Raw genomic sequence first — 17375 nt, 5'->3', positions numbered from 1 at the left:
AACGTGTCTGTCATTCATCAACAATTCCAATCCATTATTCCAAATTCTCAATTAGTAGTTATTCCACATCCACCACTAAAATCATCAAAATGGTCAATAGAATTGTATTTCTTAGACTTAAATTTAATGTTCTGGATTGCTATTAGTATGACTATTGCATTAATCATTTTAGGTATCATAATGTTAGTGTTATTTATAAGAGATAAAAAGAAAGAAGCTGAGAGTCACTTCTTGAATATGAAATGAATTTTCTTTTTCGTTTACTTTTTCATTTATATTTTATTGACAAGAAAAGGAAGAAAATAAAACGTGAAATGTTTCATTAATTATTGCAGAATATTTGAACTTCTTTTTTTTTTTGATTAAGTGAAGTCAATAACATAAATATTCGTTTTATACTTCATCTTTTTTTTAAAATTAAAATACTAAAAAATTAATTATTAAAGAAACTTTGAATGTCCTTGAACCAACAAACCTGTAAACTGGTTGTTTTTGGAAGTTATTTTGAAGTAGGTAGATCATCTATTATACTTAGATTTGTCTTAGACAAATTTGTTGAAAGATATGAACCCACTTTAGATGATACTTTTACAAAAGAACTTCAGATAGAAGATGAGACAATAAAATTACAAATATTTGACATTGTAGACACAACTAGTTATGATTCATGAAGAGCGTTCAATATAAGAACAGGAGATGGATTTATAATAATATATTCTATTACATCACTTACGTCATTTGAAGAAATGAAAGGAATTTATAAAGAAATTTATCGAGTTAAAGACAAAGATGAGAATGAAGTAATTCCAATTATTATAGTTGGAAATAAATGTGACTTAGAAAATGAAAGACAGGTAACGAAAGAAGACGGTATAGAATATGCAAATAGTGTCAAATGTGCATTTCTTGAATGCAGTGCTAAAACAAATGAAAACATTAATCAAATCTTTGATATAATAACAAGAAATGTAGTTGAATATAAATATTCTACAGAAGAAGAAATCTGGACAATAGAAAAACCTAAAAAGGAGAAAGGGTGTTGTTTAATATATGAATGACAAAAGTTAAATTAAGATAAAAATGAAAAGTGGGTGTTGTCTAATGACTTTCTTTGTTTATGTATATTAGCTAAATTAATTTTAAAAATAAGATAACGATATTTTGAAAATAATCTAAATACTTATCTTTTCTTTTATTGTTTCTTTCCAAGATTAAGGAAAGTCATGGTTTATTGAAGTAAATTCAAATGATATTTACTAAAATTAATATCATTTGAATTTTTTTGTTTTTATTCCTCATTTGCTGTAAATTCTCTTTAAAAATAAAAAAAAAAGAATTTTCAAAATAAAAAAAAATAAAACTTTAAATTAAATTTTGTTGAACAAAACATAAATGGGAATTTGTTTTGAATGTAAAAAACCAACTGATTTGTATTGTGTCCATCACAAAAAACACATTTGCATTGAATGTATATTCAAAAACCATATCAACTGTACTGTTTGTAAATATCGGGAATATGTAGAAGAAAATCGTGAGGAAGTGAATAATTGTATAATTTGCAGTACTGAATTAGCATCAAAAGAAACTGTACGTTTACCTTGTTTTTGTGTGTTTCACAAAGACTGCTTAATTTCTTTATTCGATCAATCAATAGAAGAGGTTAAATGTCCTAAATGCAATCAACCAATTTTCACACAACAAGACATTCCAAATCAAATCAAAGACCAATTAATCTCTACATTTGCTGGTAAGTCTTATCTTCAACCATTTCTTGAATTAAACCCTCCTAAACATGAAGAAGAAATAGATATGACTGCAGCAGTTTTACTGAATGAAACTCCAAAGGAAGTAGAACAACCACCACAAGAAAAAGAAGAACAAGATAATGTTGAATATGTCCAACAAGAAATTACTAGTTTAAAACGTAAAGATGAAAAGACAGAAGGTAGTGAAAATAATGAGGTTGCACCAACTATAGAATTTGATGTGAGTAGCGATGAAGATGACCATGGAAATAAGAAAAAAGAAATGTCTTCTATTGGAAAGAATTTTATTCAAACATTAGGAAAGAAGAACAAAATCTCTGGAAGTACTCTTTTAATTTTGTTTGGATTAATGGTTCTACTAGTTGTTTTTATGGTTGTTGTTTATTTCATTGGTAATAAAGACACATAATTTAATTGCATTCTTTTCATTATTATTGATAATTTCTCATATCACTTCTCAAAAGACAGAAAGAAATAGTAAAATTGATAATAAGTAAATAATAAATTTGTTATAAAATAAAAATCTCAAAAACCCTTGACAAAAACAAAATGTCAATCAGAATTGAACAATGCGTTGTTTTAAATATTCTTAAACACTTCAGAAATACACACTCTTCATTTAATAATCAAACACATTGTGGTGGAAGAATGTATGGAGTTGTTAATGATGAATCAATTGTTGAAATAACTGGAAGTACCCCAAAGTCTGGAGAAGGAAAATTAAAAATAACAAAAGACGTATTTGGACAGAATTGTTATTGTGTTGGGATGTATGTCTGTGGAGGAAGCAAAGATTTAACTGAGCAACAATTAGAATATTTGAGTAAAGTTAAAGAGAACATTGGAAGTAGTTTTGTGGTATATATCAATCCAACTGAAAGTTTAAAAAGAAATTCACTTGTTATGGAAGGATATATTCTAGAGAATGAATCTACAAAGGAATTAAAAAGCGTTGATGTTGTTCTTTATACGTCTTCTTTACAAAAGAATTTCATTGCTCAAATGGAATAAAGTGTTGAATTGACTCATTAATTAATATATATTAATGTTTTTATTATGAGAAATGAATAGAAAAAATTAAAAATCAATGAAATGATTAAACGACAAAAAGAGTGAAGTTTTAAAAGAACAAAAGACATTATAAATTAACATAACACCACATAACAACTAAATACTTTCAGCATAAAAATAAAGTAATCAAACGAATAAAAAGTTAAAACAAACATGAAGATATAAGAATAAAGATATGAAATAAATGTGTTAAATACTTTAAAGAATATTCAAAAATTCAAATTAATTCACATAGTTATAAAAACGATTTATAAAAAACTAATAAAAGAGTTAGTTTCAAATGAGTGTTAGTGGTAATCCATATAAATTGGTTGCATTAGGAAAAATTGATTCTGGTAAAACTTCAATCTTAATCCGATTCTTCTCTGGACATTTTTTTAAAATGTATGACCCAGGTATTGAAGATGAGTATCGAACGGTAATGAAAGTTGATGATATTTCTATTATAATAGATGTTGCTGATCCGTGTAGTGGAGATGAGTTTTCTATATTGAGAGACTTATACATAAAGCAGAGCGATGGGTTTATATTAATATATTCTATTACATCAAAAGAATCATTTGAAGAAATGAAAGGAATTTATGAAGAGATTTATCGAGTTAAAGACAAAGATGAGAATGAAGTAATTCCAATTATTATAGTTGGAAATAAATGTGACTTAGAAAATGAAAGACAGGTAACGAAAGAAGACGGTATAGAATATGCAGATAGTGTCAAATGTCCATTTCTTGAATGCAGTGCTAAAACAAATGAAAACATTAATCAAATCTTTGATATAATAACAAGAAATGTAGTTGAATATAAATATTCTATAGAAGAAGAAATCTGGACAATAGAAAAACCTAAAAAGGAGAAAGGGTGTTGTTTATTTTGAAGAAATGATGTATGAAATTCAGAAACATCAATTAATATAACATTGTCATTAATTATTATAAAGAAATTGTGTTTTGTTTTAATTAATAATAGTAAAGACAAATAAAATGGGAGAATTCCTCATTTATTTTTAATAAAAATCAATTAAAAGTTACTAGTCAATATTCTTTTATTGTACTATTTTATAAGGTATTAGTATTGTTTATATAACTTTACCATTACTATAATATTCTTTATTGTTTTAGTACGAATAAATTTATGTTTATTAACATTATTAATACATAAGTACTTTCAACTCAGTTATTTTAGTAATTCCAGTAGGAGGTTTTAGTTGGGGGGTATCTTTCAGTGTCATTGAACAAATAAGGATATAATTTCATTGAGGTAATGTAACATTTTCTAATACTTCTAAAGTGTTTTGTTTTTCAATGATTTAAATAATGGTATAGATGTTTTGTTTTAAATTTATTAGTCTAACTTCATAGACGCTGGTTTTGTTTTAATGTGCTAAGGTAGAACTTTTATCAATACTCTGATGTAATGAATCTTCTTAAATTGTATCAAAGCATCTTGACCACTTTGCAATCAATTACAAGTAATATTTTCAAATGACAAAATGAACAAATCAGTAATAAAATACATATTTAGAAGGTACTTTAAAATGGTTTATTGAGTTAAGATCATGTCTTGTTAATCCATTATCAACTCAGATTTGAAAAGAAGAGAATAAAGAATAAAAAGAAAGATGAATAAGTATTTAATCTCCAAATAGGTAATGTGACAATAGTATTTATTAAACACATTAACATTATTTGATGAGTATTTTTATGTAATAATTATTTCTAGTTTTTGTTAGGAAATTCTCAAGGTTTTGGGGGTGTTGTGTAAGATTCTAATCATTTTTATAACAATAAGAAAAATTCATGATATAGCACAAAGGAAGAGTTAAACCAAAGAGATTGTATATGAAAAATATAACTTATTTGTAGTATTAAAGTGATAGAATGATAGTCTTAAATGATAATATTTAATGAAAATAAATGAAATAAGTATTAATACAATGGAGATGTTAAGTTTGTCAGTTGAGTTATATTGTTGATAAGACTATTTTGACAAAACGAAATATATAGTTGTGAGACTGTTATTGGTAGTGCAAGGGGTTTCAATCTCATACAATGAAAGAGATCTAATTTATTAACAGTAGTTTGAAAGATTTTTTCAATAGTAGTTAATGAGTCACACCAATAAACACAGATAGTTTGAATTGACAAAGGAACAATAATTGACTCTAATGAAGAACATTGGACAATCGACAATTGTTTCAATTGGATTAATTCCAAATTCAATGAAGCTTTGAGCGGAGTGTTTCTAATTTCCAAAAAGGTGAGAGTAGAAGGGAGGAACAAAGACTGAACAGTAGAACAATTTCTAATAGAAAAACTAGACAAATGAATAGAAGCCAAATTTGGAAGAGTAATATTAGAACAATTAGTGAAAGTAATTGTTTTAAGTGAAGTAGGTAATATGAAACAAGAAGGTTGTAAGTAATGAGTATTTGTTAAATTAAATTCTTGCAAAGAATTTGCAATTGATAAATCTACACGACAAGCAGGACATTGAAGAGAAGAAATTTCAAAACAGTCTAAACGTACAAGCCAATACAAATTAAGGATAGATATTAATTTACGATATTGAAGAACATCATTAGAAATTGTTAAAGTATTAGAAGCATCATATAAAGGAAGAACAAGTAATTTAACAAATGAACTTTTTAATTCATTTGAATAACAAGAAATAATACGATTATTAATTTTTAATTCATTTAACCAAGTAATATGTTCTTCTCTAAGATCAAAACATTTAATAATAACTCTAATTTTATTCCATTCAAATTTATTAAGAATTGAAATTATTTTCTTAAGTTCAATACCATTACATTCTATAACTAATGAATGAAAAAATTGAAAAGATTGAAGTTGAGCAAATATTTCTATAATATATTCTGTAAAAAATACCATTTCAGTATTTCCATTCATATCAATTAATAATTTTTTTAAATTAACCATTTTTTGAATAGGTATTTGTACATCAAGATCAACATAAAATGAAAAATAAGTGATTTTTGATGCTATTTGGATTAAGTTTGGTGCAGTATAAATGACTTTTCCATAAAGATTAAATCTTTTTATTTTATCTATTTGTTCAGTTGTTAATTTCTCAATCATTTCTGAATCACAAAGAAATGTTTCTATCCCAACAAAATATTGAATCTCTTTTTTTAATGATTTGATACGTTCTTTTGTATTATTTAACTTGCAGGAGTAGAATGGATTAATCTTTAGTCGTTTTACAGAATGAAAACATTTTCTACTAACAAAAATAAATGTTAATAAAGTTGAAATATTTTCCAAATAAGGAACTATGTTCATTAAATAGACAATTTCTAATCCTTTTCTTTGTTGAAGTGTTGGTGATTTGATATTAAGTGATGAATAAAAAGAATTTTCATTAATTTGTTTGTTTCTAAACAAATGTTTCATCTGTAAATGAGTTGATTTGAGTTTAATTTTCTTTTTTCAGAGTCATAAAAGAAATTTTATAACAATAAGATTCTTTGAGAGTTGAAAAGCTAATAAACAGTAATTAGACATTTTTTACTTGCCTTATAAGAGTCATGTCTTTCAAATTTTCTTCAACTCATTCCTCAGATGAAACAAAACGAAAATAACTTAAATAAACAATGAACGTTGATTACTTTAAAAGTCTAAGACTTCAACACCATCAATTTCTTTTGTTGATGTAAATTCTCTTGCAACAATAGGTACTTTCCCCATACCAAAGATGGTTCGAAGTTGTTCACATTCATTTTCTTCATAACACATAAAAGCAAAAACAACAGATGAACTAATCAAAGAAATGTCTATTTGGTATGTTGGTGGATTAAAATACCCAAAGTCTCCTGCATTTTGTACATAATGAGGGTCTAAAAAAAATAATGTTGTTCCTTGACATCCAAAAACAAAAATTGCTGATTCTCCAATACCACCAACAAATCCTCGACTTTGAGAAAGAGCTAATGAGTCTAAAATTAGTTGATGTTCAGTGAATGTGATAATTCGAGGAATTAAATAAAGTGTTGGACATGAACAACTTGGGATATGGTTTAAACAAGTGATACAATTAAATGGCTTTTTATCCCATTCTTGTAAAAGTGATCTATAATGCATTTAGAATTGACTTTGGTTATTAATGAAAATTAATATTGCAGTATCTTCAAATTAATAACAAACGAAATAGCTATACAACATACAGATGGTGGTAAAAAATTAGTTCCTTTTGGATTATGTGTTTTAATGACTTGTTGAATGTAGATATTATGAATTGATAATAATGAAGAGATTCTATCATAAATAAGTTCTTTTGCTTGTGATTTATTTTGTTGATGTTCAAACGAATTATAATCAACTATTTGTTGCATTTGATCTTTAAAAATGACTAATGCATTTACTATCATCATTTGTGTTGCTCGAATAGCACACCCCCATCCTGCATCAGAAGAAAGATAAGTGTTTCCTAAATATGAATATTTTTGTCTGTATGTTGCTACAATTAAATCATGAATTTTAATATTTGCATCGTTGAAAGTCAAATGATTTAAATTTTCATTAGTTTCAGGATAATAACAATTTCCAAGTATATGAACAACATTTTTTTGTGTAAATGGTTGTAATTTAATTAGTCTTTTAGAAGACACACTATTATAAAAATATGACCCAATATTATACCCAATACATCTCAACATAGACATGTTAGAATAAATTGTTTTTTATTCATCTTGTAATAAAAAACAAAAACACAAAAAAAAAACATTTTAGAAAAAAGAAACAAAAAGTTGAATCTTATCAAATTTTCAAAAAATCTTTTATTTCTGAACTTAATACTTCATTATTTATTATTGTTAATGTATAGTCCTATACTTAAAATAGATACTTCCCTTAAAGAATGTTGTGGAAGTGTTCCACCATCTAAATTACTTCTTCATCAAATATTATGTCATTCAAATTTAAAACAACCACATTACGTGATTCCTTATGAAATGCCAAATAAATCATTTAATCAATCAATTTCAATTGCCATTCTACCGAAAATTATTCAAGAATTAAAAGAATTTATAAGTGATTTATTTGTAATGAATTGTTATAAAACATCAATCAATACTACTGTAGACATTTCTATCAATTCAAATGACTTTCAATCAACATTACAAATCTTATCAGATGTTTTTGATGAATGGAAAATCTCTAAAACAAAAAAGTCATTAACAATTTCTAAAGGACAACTTACAATAAACTTTTATGGACCTAATGAGACACAATGTATTTTATGGGAATTTTACCAATCAATTTCAACAACAGATCCAAGAATTGAAATTCTTCGATCAAATTTAGTTGAAATTTTAGAAACAACTGAATTAAACAATCATATGGAATTAAGTTTTTATCTTGTTTTACACTTTCTATTTCATGAAGAAATGATATTATCTCCAATGGAAAAGAAATGTATTCATCCTGAAAATTCAAGTTTTGCTTATAAATTTTGTAATGTAAATCCTCAAATAAGATGGGTAGTATGTCCTCAATGTCTTGAATTATTCACTAAAAAATTAAAAAATACTAAAACTATTGAATTAGATCATCATTTTCTAGAATATTTCATTACTTTTAATTACAATGATAAATCAATTGATATTGCTCATGGAAAATCATTACCAAGAAGAAAAAAATCAAATCCTATTGAAATTGTTTCTGGATTTGATCAATTTAATTTAGAAAATGATATTACAACAAAACAAATTAAACAAATTATTGACTCTTTTGCAGTTGAATTATATTCATTTTATAATTCATTACCAATTGTTAAAACACAAACATTATGTTATTATAATGTCCCATTTGATTATAGACTTCATGATTTTATAATGAATTTTGAAGGATTTAAAAATTACAAAATGTTATATTCTATACCAAAGTATTATCATCCTAAAGAAAAAGGAATTTATATTGTTAAATTTGATAGAACCATTGATAAAATAAATGCAATGAAAGACTTCAAACTAAGTAAAGAACAAGAAATTAAATGTGAAGAATTTAGAAATGAAATCTTTGATTATCGTGTTAATTTTTTACAATATTTTGATTCATCTAAACAAAGCAATGCAATGATAAGAATGAAAAATCCAAAACATCAAAAAGAATATGAATATCCACTAAATTAATTTTAAGGGTTGAATAAATAACTTTTTATTGTTATTAAAGTTTTTTATTTATAAATAAAATGTAATTTTAATTATTTTAATAAAAAAAAAGATATTCAATTAAATAATAAGTAATGTACAATGTGATGAGACTGATAAATAAAAAAAAAACTTATTTCTTTTAATGATAAGTTTTCATTTTTAAAATAGCATTTTTTAGTTGAGAAGAGGTATTAACATGACTCATAAATTTTCTCATTAATAAAGAAATTTGTTCTTCTAATGTGTCAATTGAAATAACATATTTACCATTAAAATAAATATTCATAAAATCAAATAATTTTTTTGTTAATGGTAAATTTTTTTCTTTAGAGAATTGAGCAGATGATTTTTTAATAATATTAGCATATGATGATTTGGTATTATTAATTTTATCTCTTATTTGTGTTGGTGATTTTTTAAAATGAAAATTTGTTGTAAGACATTCAGAACATTCTTTTAAAAATTCATTTAATGTCTTATATTTTCTTTGTGATAACTGCCATTTTTTATATTTCAACATCACAAAAATAGTAATTTCATCATTCCATTGATATGAAACAAAACGAGAATAACATATTTTTTCATTCAAATCTTCTTCAGATTGACTAGCAATTTTTGGAGTAATAACAAAACTTTCTATAGGAACTGGAGTAAAAACTGATAAACTCATTACTTAACAGGATGAAATGAATAATCGCAAATCTATCTGTTAAATAGTTCTGTATTTTCCAAAAATAATAATTCTTCTTTCAATTCCCTTCAATATCATTTATTCTTTTCTAATTTTACTTATCCAATCTTTTTACCATATTTAGACTTCTCTGATTTGAGTTCTATTTCCAACACTGTCAAATTCCTGAATTTGTTTTTTTATTTGCTCTTTTTCTCCTTTTGATGAACTTAAAATCTTCTAATTTTTCCATCACTTGTTATAAAACCCTTTTATACCACAGTTTATCCATTTTTATCCTATTTATTAAAATAATGATTTAAGTTTTATTTTTAGGTTTTATAATCTAAATCTGCAACATGCGATTTACTAAAGAATTTATGTTATTCAAATTTTCAATCATCGATAACATTACCAACAAAACTAATGTGACGTCTTTCTATTACTATTTTCTCCTACATTATTGAAGAAAAAGAACTTTTTGATGAAAAGAAAGGATAAACCATTAGTAATAACACTGTTATACAAAACTATTGAATACAAAATATTTATCTTTTATTTCTTGATATGAAAAATTGGAAATAAAATAAAAATAAAATGAATAATATTTTAAACTAAAAAAAAAAAGAAAATACCGAATAAAACTAATTTTTAAATTAAAAAAAATATACTATCTCCTTTTAATAATAACAATCCAAATTAAAAATTAAAACAAAAAATAAATAATTTATAGTTCAGATGAATAATCTTTATAAAAACTTAGAGAAAATTCATTTAATTAAGGATTTAAATAATATAAATTAAATCTTCCAAATGATTCTAAATTTTCTAAGAAAAATTGAAATAAATTAAATTTTCAAATAATTATTTTTATTTATAGAATTAAAGAATAAGAAATAGAATAAAATAACTATGAAATATTATTTTAAATAATTTTTTTTTTGTTCCTTTAAATACTCTAAAAAAGTTCTTATTAAAATTAATGTTATTTATCCTTGCCGCAATTGTACTTACTGCACATGCAGCTTCTTATGGTGTTGATATTGCTGAATCTATTTCAACAGCATCAATTAAGTGTTTAAGAGATCTTGGATTTAATTCATTCTTTATCTTTAGAGCTTGGAGAAGTCTTGGATCATTTGACCCAAATGCTAAATCAATCAATGAAAATGCTCTTGCTGCTGGATTTAGTGCAAAGAACATTGATGCTTATTTCTATCCATGTTATTCATGTGGAGATCCTGCAGGACAAGTAAAATCATTCTGGAATCAAGTCACTTCTAAAAAACTTAAGTTCGAAAGATTATGGTTCGATATTGAAGGAACTTAGTCTTCTTCTAAATCTAGTAATAGAAAATTCTTTGAAAGTCTTACTAATGAAGCTGCTGCTATTGGTATTAAATCTGGAATTTATGCTTCTTATTATAACTGGGAAGACATTGTAGGTTTAGACTACAAATTCAGCAGAGCTGGAAGTTGGCCAATTTGGTATCCACATTATGATGGTAAGAAAACATTCTCTGACTTCAAATCATTTGGTGGATGGACTTCTCCTTATATGAAACAATATAATGGTGATATGACTGCTTGTTCTCATGATGTTGATTACAACTATAGACCATAATTCTTAATTCACTTTTGTTTCTTTGAATTTCTTTTAGTCTTCGTTTAAATAAAGTCTAATAAAAATTGTTTGTTTAACTCTACAAGATTATTAATTAATCTCATCAAGTTATCTTATTTATTATCATTACATTGATTTTTTGATTAGTTTTAAATACCATAATATTGATATATATAACAATATTCAAATATAAAAAATAATAATAGTAAACAAGTAATAAAAAGAACTATATAATATAAAAACAAGAAGAGAATAAATCATGTCATTGCAACAAAAGATTGATGATATCAAATTTGAATTGTCGAGAACACAAGTTAATAAAGCTACAATGCATCATATTTGTATGATGAGAGCAAAAATGGCAAAATATCAAAGGGAATTACTTGCACCAGAAAAAAAAGTTGCAGGAGAAGGGTTTGATGTAGCAAAGTTTGGAGATGCAAGAGTAGGAATGGTTGGATTTCCATCAGTTGGAAAATCTACATTACTTACAGCAATGACACCTACAGAATCAAAGATAGCAGCATATGAATTTACTACATTAACATGTGTTCCAGGAGTAATGGATTTAAAAGGGTCACAAGTTCAATTATTGGATCTTCCAGGAATTATTGAAGGAGCTAAAGATGGAAAAGGAAGAGGAAGACAAGTCATTTCAGTTGCTAGAACTTCTGATTGTATTCTTTTAATGATAGATGGAACTAAGTCATTAGAATTAAAAGATAAAATTGAATATGAATTAGAAGGTGTTGGAATTCGATTAAATAAAGAACCACCAAGAATTCGTATTGTTAAAAAACTTGCAGGAGGAGTATGTTTTACACCTACAGCAAAACAAAGTGAATTAACACAAGAAATTGTTAGATTAGTATTAAAAGAATATAAAATATTAAATGCAGATGTTTATTGTGACACAGATTCTTCAGTCCAAGATTTAATTGATGTAATAGAAGATAATTGTAAATATATTCCTTGTATCTATGTAATTAATAAAATTGATGCAATGGAACCATCTGAAGTGGAAAAACTTCAAACATTACCATATTTTTGTTGTATTTCTGCGGCTCAAGGACTTGGTTTAGATAAATTAAAAGAAATGATTTGGGAGCAATTAAATCTGGTTAGAGTTTATACAAAAGCTCCTGGTGCTTTTCCTGATTTTAAGACTCCTATTGTTCTTCCAGCACGTAAAGCTACTGTGGAAAATGTTAGTTTTAAAATTCATAAACAACTTGCTACTCAAATGAAATATGCATTAGTTTGGGGAACTTCTGTTAAACATAGTCCTCAAAGAGTTGGTAAAGACCATCGTTTAGATGATGAAGATGTTCTTCAAGTAATGAAAGTTGGTAAATGAATGAGATATTTAATTACACATTATTCATTTTTATAAGAAAAAAAAAAGTTAATTAGAATAAAGGAGTTAATGATTGTTCCATTAACTTTAGTTGAGAGAAATCTGATGATTTCATATGGAATGTAATTGTTTTCTTTATTGCATCAATACCAATATCAGCCATAATAATTATGTCTTTTATTAATTTGATAATCATTATTAGTTTAGCAACTGTTCCTTCTACTTTTTCTGCTACTACTTTAAACCCACAATCAACTAATACATTCTTACTTTCTCCTGGTTGAATATGATTAAAAACAAGAACTAAAGTAGAGTCACATGGGAATTTATGATAAATCTCGGCACATACTCGTGGTTGTGTTGGCACTCCTTCAGAAATAGACGCTAAATATATTGGCATTATAAGTGTATAAAATGAAACTTGTTTTGTTGAATGTGAAATTCCTAGTTGCATTACATTATTCAATTTCCCTTCTAAAGAAACTCCATTAAAATATAATGGTAAGTCAGTTGAATAAATTTCATCTACTTGTAATGTTGTTTTATCAAAAGTGCCACAAGATAATCCAAATGAATTGTTATTAATTTGCATAAATAGTCCATTAATTACAGCACCAGAAGTATTTTTAATTCTCATTTTCATAAATAATTTTCCTTCTTTTTTAATTATCATTCCATCAATATCAAATTGGTGTACATTGTTAGACACACTAATCAAACTATTAATACGTTCATTTTCTACACTCAAAATTTTTTGATTTCCTTGATTTCTTTTTTGTTTTAATTGTGCATAAATTTCTTTATTCTTTTCATCTAATTCTTGTTGTTTTTCTTTATCTCCAACAATATTTTTAATTGTTCTTTTAGGTGCAGAGTATGATTTTATATCTTTTTTAGGTATTTCTAATACAGTAGAAATACTTCCAATGTTCATTAACATTTCTCTTCTTTCAAGAACTTTTTCCATTCCAACTGTCTTTCCTTTAACTAATTTTTCACCTCCACTTAATATCCTCCAAATATATACTGCACGTTCACGTTCATCACATTCAACAGATTTGATAGCTATTTCTAATACTTTTTGAGTAGTTTCTGTAAATGGAACTTCACAATAAATTTTTCCACATGCAGTTAAAAGAGTTAGTCTTACTTCTAAACATTCGTCAGTATACCTCTCAATACATTTAGCTATAAATTCTTTTGCATTTGTAATTTTTGTTACAAACTCTCCACAAAGATAAATCAATGCACATTTTGCTTCAACATTTTCAAGATTTTCTATATTATTTAATAACAAAGGAAGAGCTTTCAAATACATTCCATCAGTATGAATTAAAATCTCAGATAAAGCAACTAGACATGACTCACTCAATTGAGGCACTTCATTAGAAATACGAATAATAGAAGAAACACATTGAGAAGCCAAACTAGGAAATTTAGTAACTAATGTAGCAATAGCTTTTAATGTCTTTGGAGCAAAATCAAGAGAGGCTAAAGAGTCTTCAGTTAATTCATCTAAGAGGTCTTTAACATTAGTTTCTTCAGCCAAAGATAAAAGGATTTCTAATTTTTCTATTCTTAAATTAATTGGATCTTCATATGAAATATAAAAACAAAATAGTTGAGACACAAAAAGTTTTCTTTGAGTGAAAAGGAAATGTTTAATATTTCTATAAAAGATATATAAAACATCATATTGTTTTGAACTTGTTAATGATGCATTCATTTTCATTATAATATTTGCTAAAATACTAAAATATTCTTCTACTTTTGAAGCGTTTAAAAATGGTTGATATCTTAATACAAGTTTTAATGTATCTATAACAACACCTTCATTAGTAACAGAACCTTTATCAAATACTTTTTGTGTAATTCTTTCAGCTTCTTGAGAAGATGATGGAACATAGTTAGTAAAACACTTAATAAATACAGCTTGAGTAAAATCAGAAGCACCATCTATTAATTCAATCATTCTACTAATAGTTTCAGGGGATTTTAATAAATAAAGCATTTCAGGTAATTCATTTATGGCATTAATAACATTTGCTACAACACAACTATCACTATCATTAAGTAGTAATACAAATTTCTTTTCTATTGCTTCACGGTCAATAGAAGTGTTTGGAATATGGAGAAGTTTTAATAATCCAAGAACTGCATTTCTACGTACATATGGGTCATTATCATCTAACCCATTTAATAATGGTTGAACAAAATATTCAGCAGTCATTTGAAGTCTAATATTTCCCATAGTCCTAAGGGCTAAACCACGTACATGTGCATCATGATGTTTACTATCAATGATTAATGAATTAACTCCAAGTATTGCTTGTTGTTCATCAATACTTGCATAAGCTGAAATATAAAGATAAATCATTTGTTTTAAAGAAACATCATTTGTTTGAATAATTTTTAAAACATCCATAAACATAAATGAACAATCTTTTCCTTCTGCTGTTGCTAATACAATTTTTCTTAACGCTTCTCTTTGTTCTTCAATCTCTTTACTTTGAAGCATTTCTCTTAATTCTTGAAGTTCATCTTTCATTTTTTTTATATCAGTTTTATAATTTTTCTTTTGTGTTGTGGTAGTACTTTTCTTTTTAGGATTTGAGTTAAATGGTACTGTTCCTTTTGGTGGTACATTTCCAAACAAGAAACGTTTCATTCCTTCCATCTTGAATTTCTTTTTCTCTTTAAACTTTTTTAGTTCTTTCTATTTTTTTATATTTTTATAACATTAAAATCTAAGTGTATTTCCAAGAATATCTTCTTTATTTAATCGTTTCAAATTTTTGTACGATTTAATTTATTGGTTGTGTTTTTTTTTTGAACAAAAAGCAAAACTTATGGTTTTGTTGTGGTATTTTCTAGACATTTTTATCTTCTGTTATGACTCATAGCATTAAAAAGGAAAAGAGTATGTATAATTTCTTCTTAACAATTTTACTGTATTACAAGTGATAGTTTAAGAAGATAAAAATATTATAAGAAGTGAAGAATTTAGAAAAGAAATAGTTATTTATTATTTGCTCAAGCTATTGTTAAATATAAGATAAGAGATAAAATAGAATTATATGATAGTAAAACACTATTCTAAAATATAATTTGATTAATTTCATTTGAAAAATAAAGAAATTATTGACAAATACATCAAAAAATGGAAATGGCATCAAATAAGTGGACACTTTAGAAGATGGTTTGAGTCAAAATGAGTAGATAAAATGGCAACGAAAAAAAGCAAATAATTGAAAAAGAAGAGAATGAATGATATAAAAGAATAAAAAGAAAGTAAAAAGTAGATAAAGATGAAGAAAGAATAAAAGTAGAAAGTAGAGAATATAAAAAGAAAGAAGATAAAGTGTAATAAAACAAAAGAGATGATAAAAGAAGAAAAGAAAGAAAAAAATAAAGGATGCAAATTTTATTGAAACAAATAAAAAAAGTGCAAAATTTAATGATGCAAAATTTAATGATGCAAAATATTTAGCAACATTTTTATTGATGCAAAATATTTTGAAATAAAAATAAATCATCATTTGATATTATTATTATATTTGATAATAAATTATATTATATATTAAATACATCATATTTCTTTATTATTTATCTTTCTTTTCTTTTTATTATTTCATATATTACATTATTATTCATTCATTTATTATTTATATTTCATTTATTAAATAAAATGAAAATGAAATTGTAAAATATCAATCAATTAATTAAATATTCATGAATAATAATTTATTAATATTTAATAATTGAAATAATAAATAATAAAGTAACATTAATGATATATTCAATATATTCTTTATTTGATTTGTTCAATATTAGATTATTCTATTTCATTATCATTTCATTGTCTTCATTATTTTATTTCATTTATTATTTCATATTCATTTATTATTTTTTAAAATCAAATAAACAATAATATTGATATTCATTCATCATATTCATTTAATATAATAAACATATACATAACATTTCAGAATAAATAATGAATATTTAACATTTAAAATATTGAATTATTCAATATTTTGTTCAACATAAATTCAATAAAACATATATTTTGATAATATATAAATGAAATAATAAAGAAATATACAATACTCAAGAATTAATAAAAACAAAATAAAAAGATAATGAATAAATGAATATAAATTTGATAAATAATAGAAGAAACAAATATAAACAACAACGAAAAACAAATAATATAAAAAGAATAAAAATATATAAAAGAATAAAAAGAAAGTAGAAGAAGAATATAAAAATAATAAATCACAAAGATGTAATAAAAGAAGAAAAGAAGAATTAAAAGTGTAATTTTATTGTAAAAATTAGAAATATGAAATAAAAGTGTCTAATTTAATGATGCAAAGTAATTAATATTATTTTATTGATGAAAAATATTTTACTCTTTTTTATGTTTATTATTTATATGTATAATTTCATTATGATATTTATTATATAATCAATCATAAGTGTTATGTTATTATAACATGTAATAAGTGATAAAATATAAATGAAAATGATATGAATATATGATATAGAATAAAGAAAAAACAAAAGAATAATAAGAATAAATGATAAATAAAAGGAGAAATGATAATAAATGATATAATAATAAAATCAAAAGATAAAAGATAAAATTAATATTAATATAAAACAAAAGAGAATAAATATAAAATGAAAATAGATATAAATGATAATAATATAAA

General features: G+C 24.6%; 9 protein-coding genes and 2 pseudogenes across 9 annotated transcripts, besides 1 other annotated feature; 7 read left to right on the top strand and 4 right to left on the bottom strand.

Moving 5' to 3' along the window:
• The first annotated feature begins 455 nt into the window (after positions 1-455).
• Positions 456-1058, top strand: EHI_058550 (annotated as a pseudogene).
• Positions 1059-1392: 334 nt separating this feature from the next.
• On the top strand, positions 1393-2175 carry EHI_058540 (zinc finger domain containing protein; the record flags this gene model as incomplete). Its single annotated transcript, XM_645198.1, has 1 exon — positions 1393-2175. The coding sequence occupies one exon, from the start codon at positions 1393-1395 to the stop codon at positions 2173-2175; it is 783 nt and encodes a 260-aa protein (XP_650290.1).
• A 140-nt stretch (positions 2176-2315) lies between these two features.
• On the top strand, positions 2316-2777 carry EHI_058530 (uncharacterized protein; the record flags this gene model as incomplete). Its single annotated transcript, XM_646471.1, has 1 exon — positions 2316-2777. The coding sequence occupies one exon, from the start codon at positions 2316-2318 to the stop codon at positions 2775-2777; it is 462 nt and encodes a 153-aa protein (XP_651563.1).
• Positions 2778-3117: 340 nt separating this feature from the next.
• Positions 3118-3711, top strand: EHI_058520 (Ras family GTPase; the record flags this gene model as incomplete). Its single annotated transcript, XM_645200.2, has 1 exon — positions 3118-3711. The coding sequence occupies one exon, from the start codon at positions 3118-3120 to the stop codon at positions 3709-3711; it is 594 nt and encodes a 197-aa protein (XP_650292.2).
• A 1051-nt stretch (positions 3712-4762) lies between these two features.
• Positions 4763-6010, bottom strand: EHI_058510 (uncharacterized protein; the record flags this gene model as incomplete). The annotated part of the gene is made up of 1 exon (XM_646293.2): positions 4763-6010. Exon 1 carries the CDS (start codon positions 5933-5935, stop codon positions 4763-4765), a length of 1173 nt encoding a protein of 390 aa, XP_651385.2. The 5' UTR covers positions 5936-6010.
• Positions 6011-6466: 456 nt separating this feature from the next.
• On the bottom strand, positions 6467-7518 carry EHI_058500 (peptidase, C54 family; the record flags this gene model as incomplete). The annotated part of the gene is made up of 2 exons (XM_646294.1): positions 6467-6926; positions 7001-7518. 2 exons carry the CDS (start codon positions 7516-7518, stop codon positions 6467-6469), a joined length of 978 nt encoding a protein of 325 aa, XP_651386.1.
• A 153-nt stretch (positions 7519-7671) lies between these two features.
• Positions 7672-8985, top strand: EHI_058490 (uncharacterized protein; the record flags this gene model as incomplete). Its single annotated transcript, XM_646295.1, has 1 exon — positions 7672-8985. One exon carries the CDS (start codon positions 7672-7674, stop codon positions 8983-8985), a length of 1314 nt encoding a protein of 437 aa, XP_651387.1.
• A 160-nt stretch (positions 8986-9145) lies between these two features.
• On the bottom strand, positions 9146-9676 carry EHI_058480 (uncharacterized protein; the record flags this gene model as incomplete). Its single annotated transcript, XM_646296.1, has 1 exon — positions 9146-9676. The coding sequence occupies one exon, from the start codon at positions 9674-9676 to the stop codon at positions 9146-9148; it is 531 nt and encodes a 176-aa protein (XP_651388.1).
• Positions 9677-10658: 982 nt separating this feature from the next.
• Positions 10659-11300, top strand: EHI_058470 (annotated as a pseudogene).
• A 259-nt stretch (positions 11301-11559) lies between these two features.
• EHI_058460 (GTP-binding protein, putative) lies at positions 11560-12657 on the top strand (the record flags this gene model as incomplete). Its single annotated transcript, XM_646297.1, has 1 exon — positions 11560-12657. One exon carries the CDS (start codon positions 11560-11562, stop codon positions 12655-12657), a length of 1098 nt encoding a protein of 365 aa, XP_651389.1.
• Positions 12658-12709: 52 nt separating this feature from the next.
• Positions 12710-15334, bottom strand: EHI_058450 (adaptor protein (AP) family protein; the record flags this gene model as incomplete). Its single annotated transcript, XM_646299.2, has 1 exon — positions 12710-15334. One exon carries the CDS (start codon positions 15332-15334, stop codon positions 12710-12712), a length of 2625 nt encoding a protein of 874 aa, XP_651391.2.
• Positions 15335-15782: 448 nt separating this feature from the next.
• Positions 15783-15882: a repeat region.
• The last annotated feature ends 1493 nt before the right edge of the window (positions 15883-17375 follow it).

The sequence above is a fragment of the Entamoeba histolytica genome, genomic scaffold, assembly GCF_000208925.1.
Source record: "Entamoeba histolytica HM-1:IMSS scf_1104750517139 genomic scaffold, whole genome shotgun sequence".
Taxonomy (NCBI): domain Eukaryota; phylum Evosea; order Mastigamoebida; family Endamoebidae; genus Entamoeba; species Entamoeba histolytica.
This window is presented reverse-complemented; position numbering and strand designations above follow the sequence as displayed.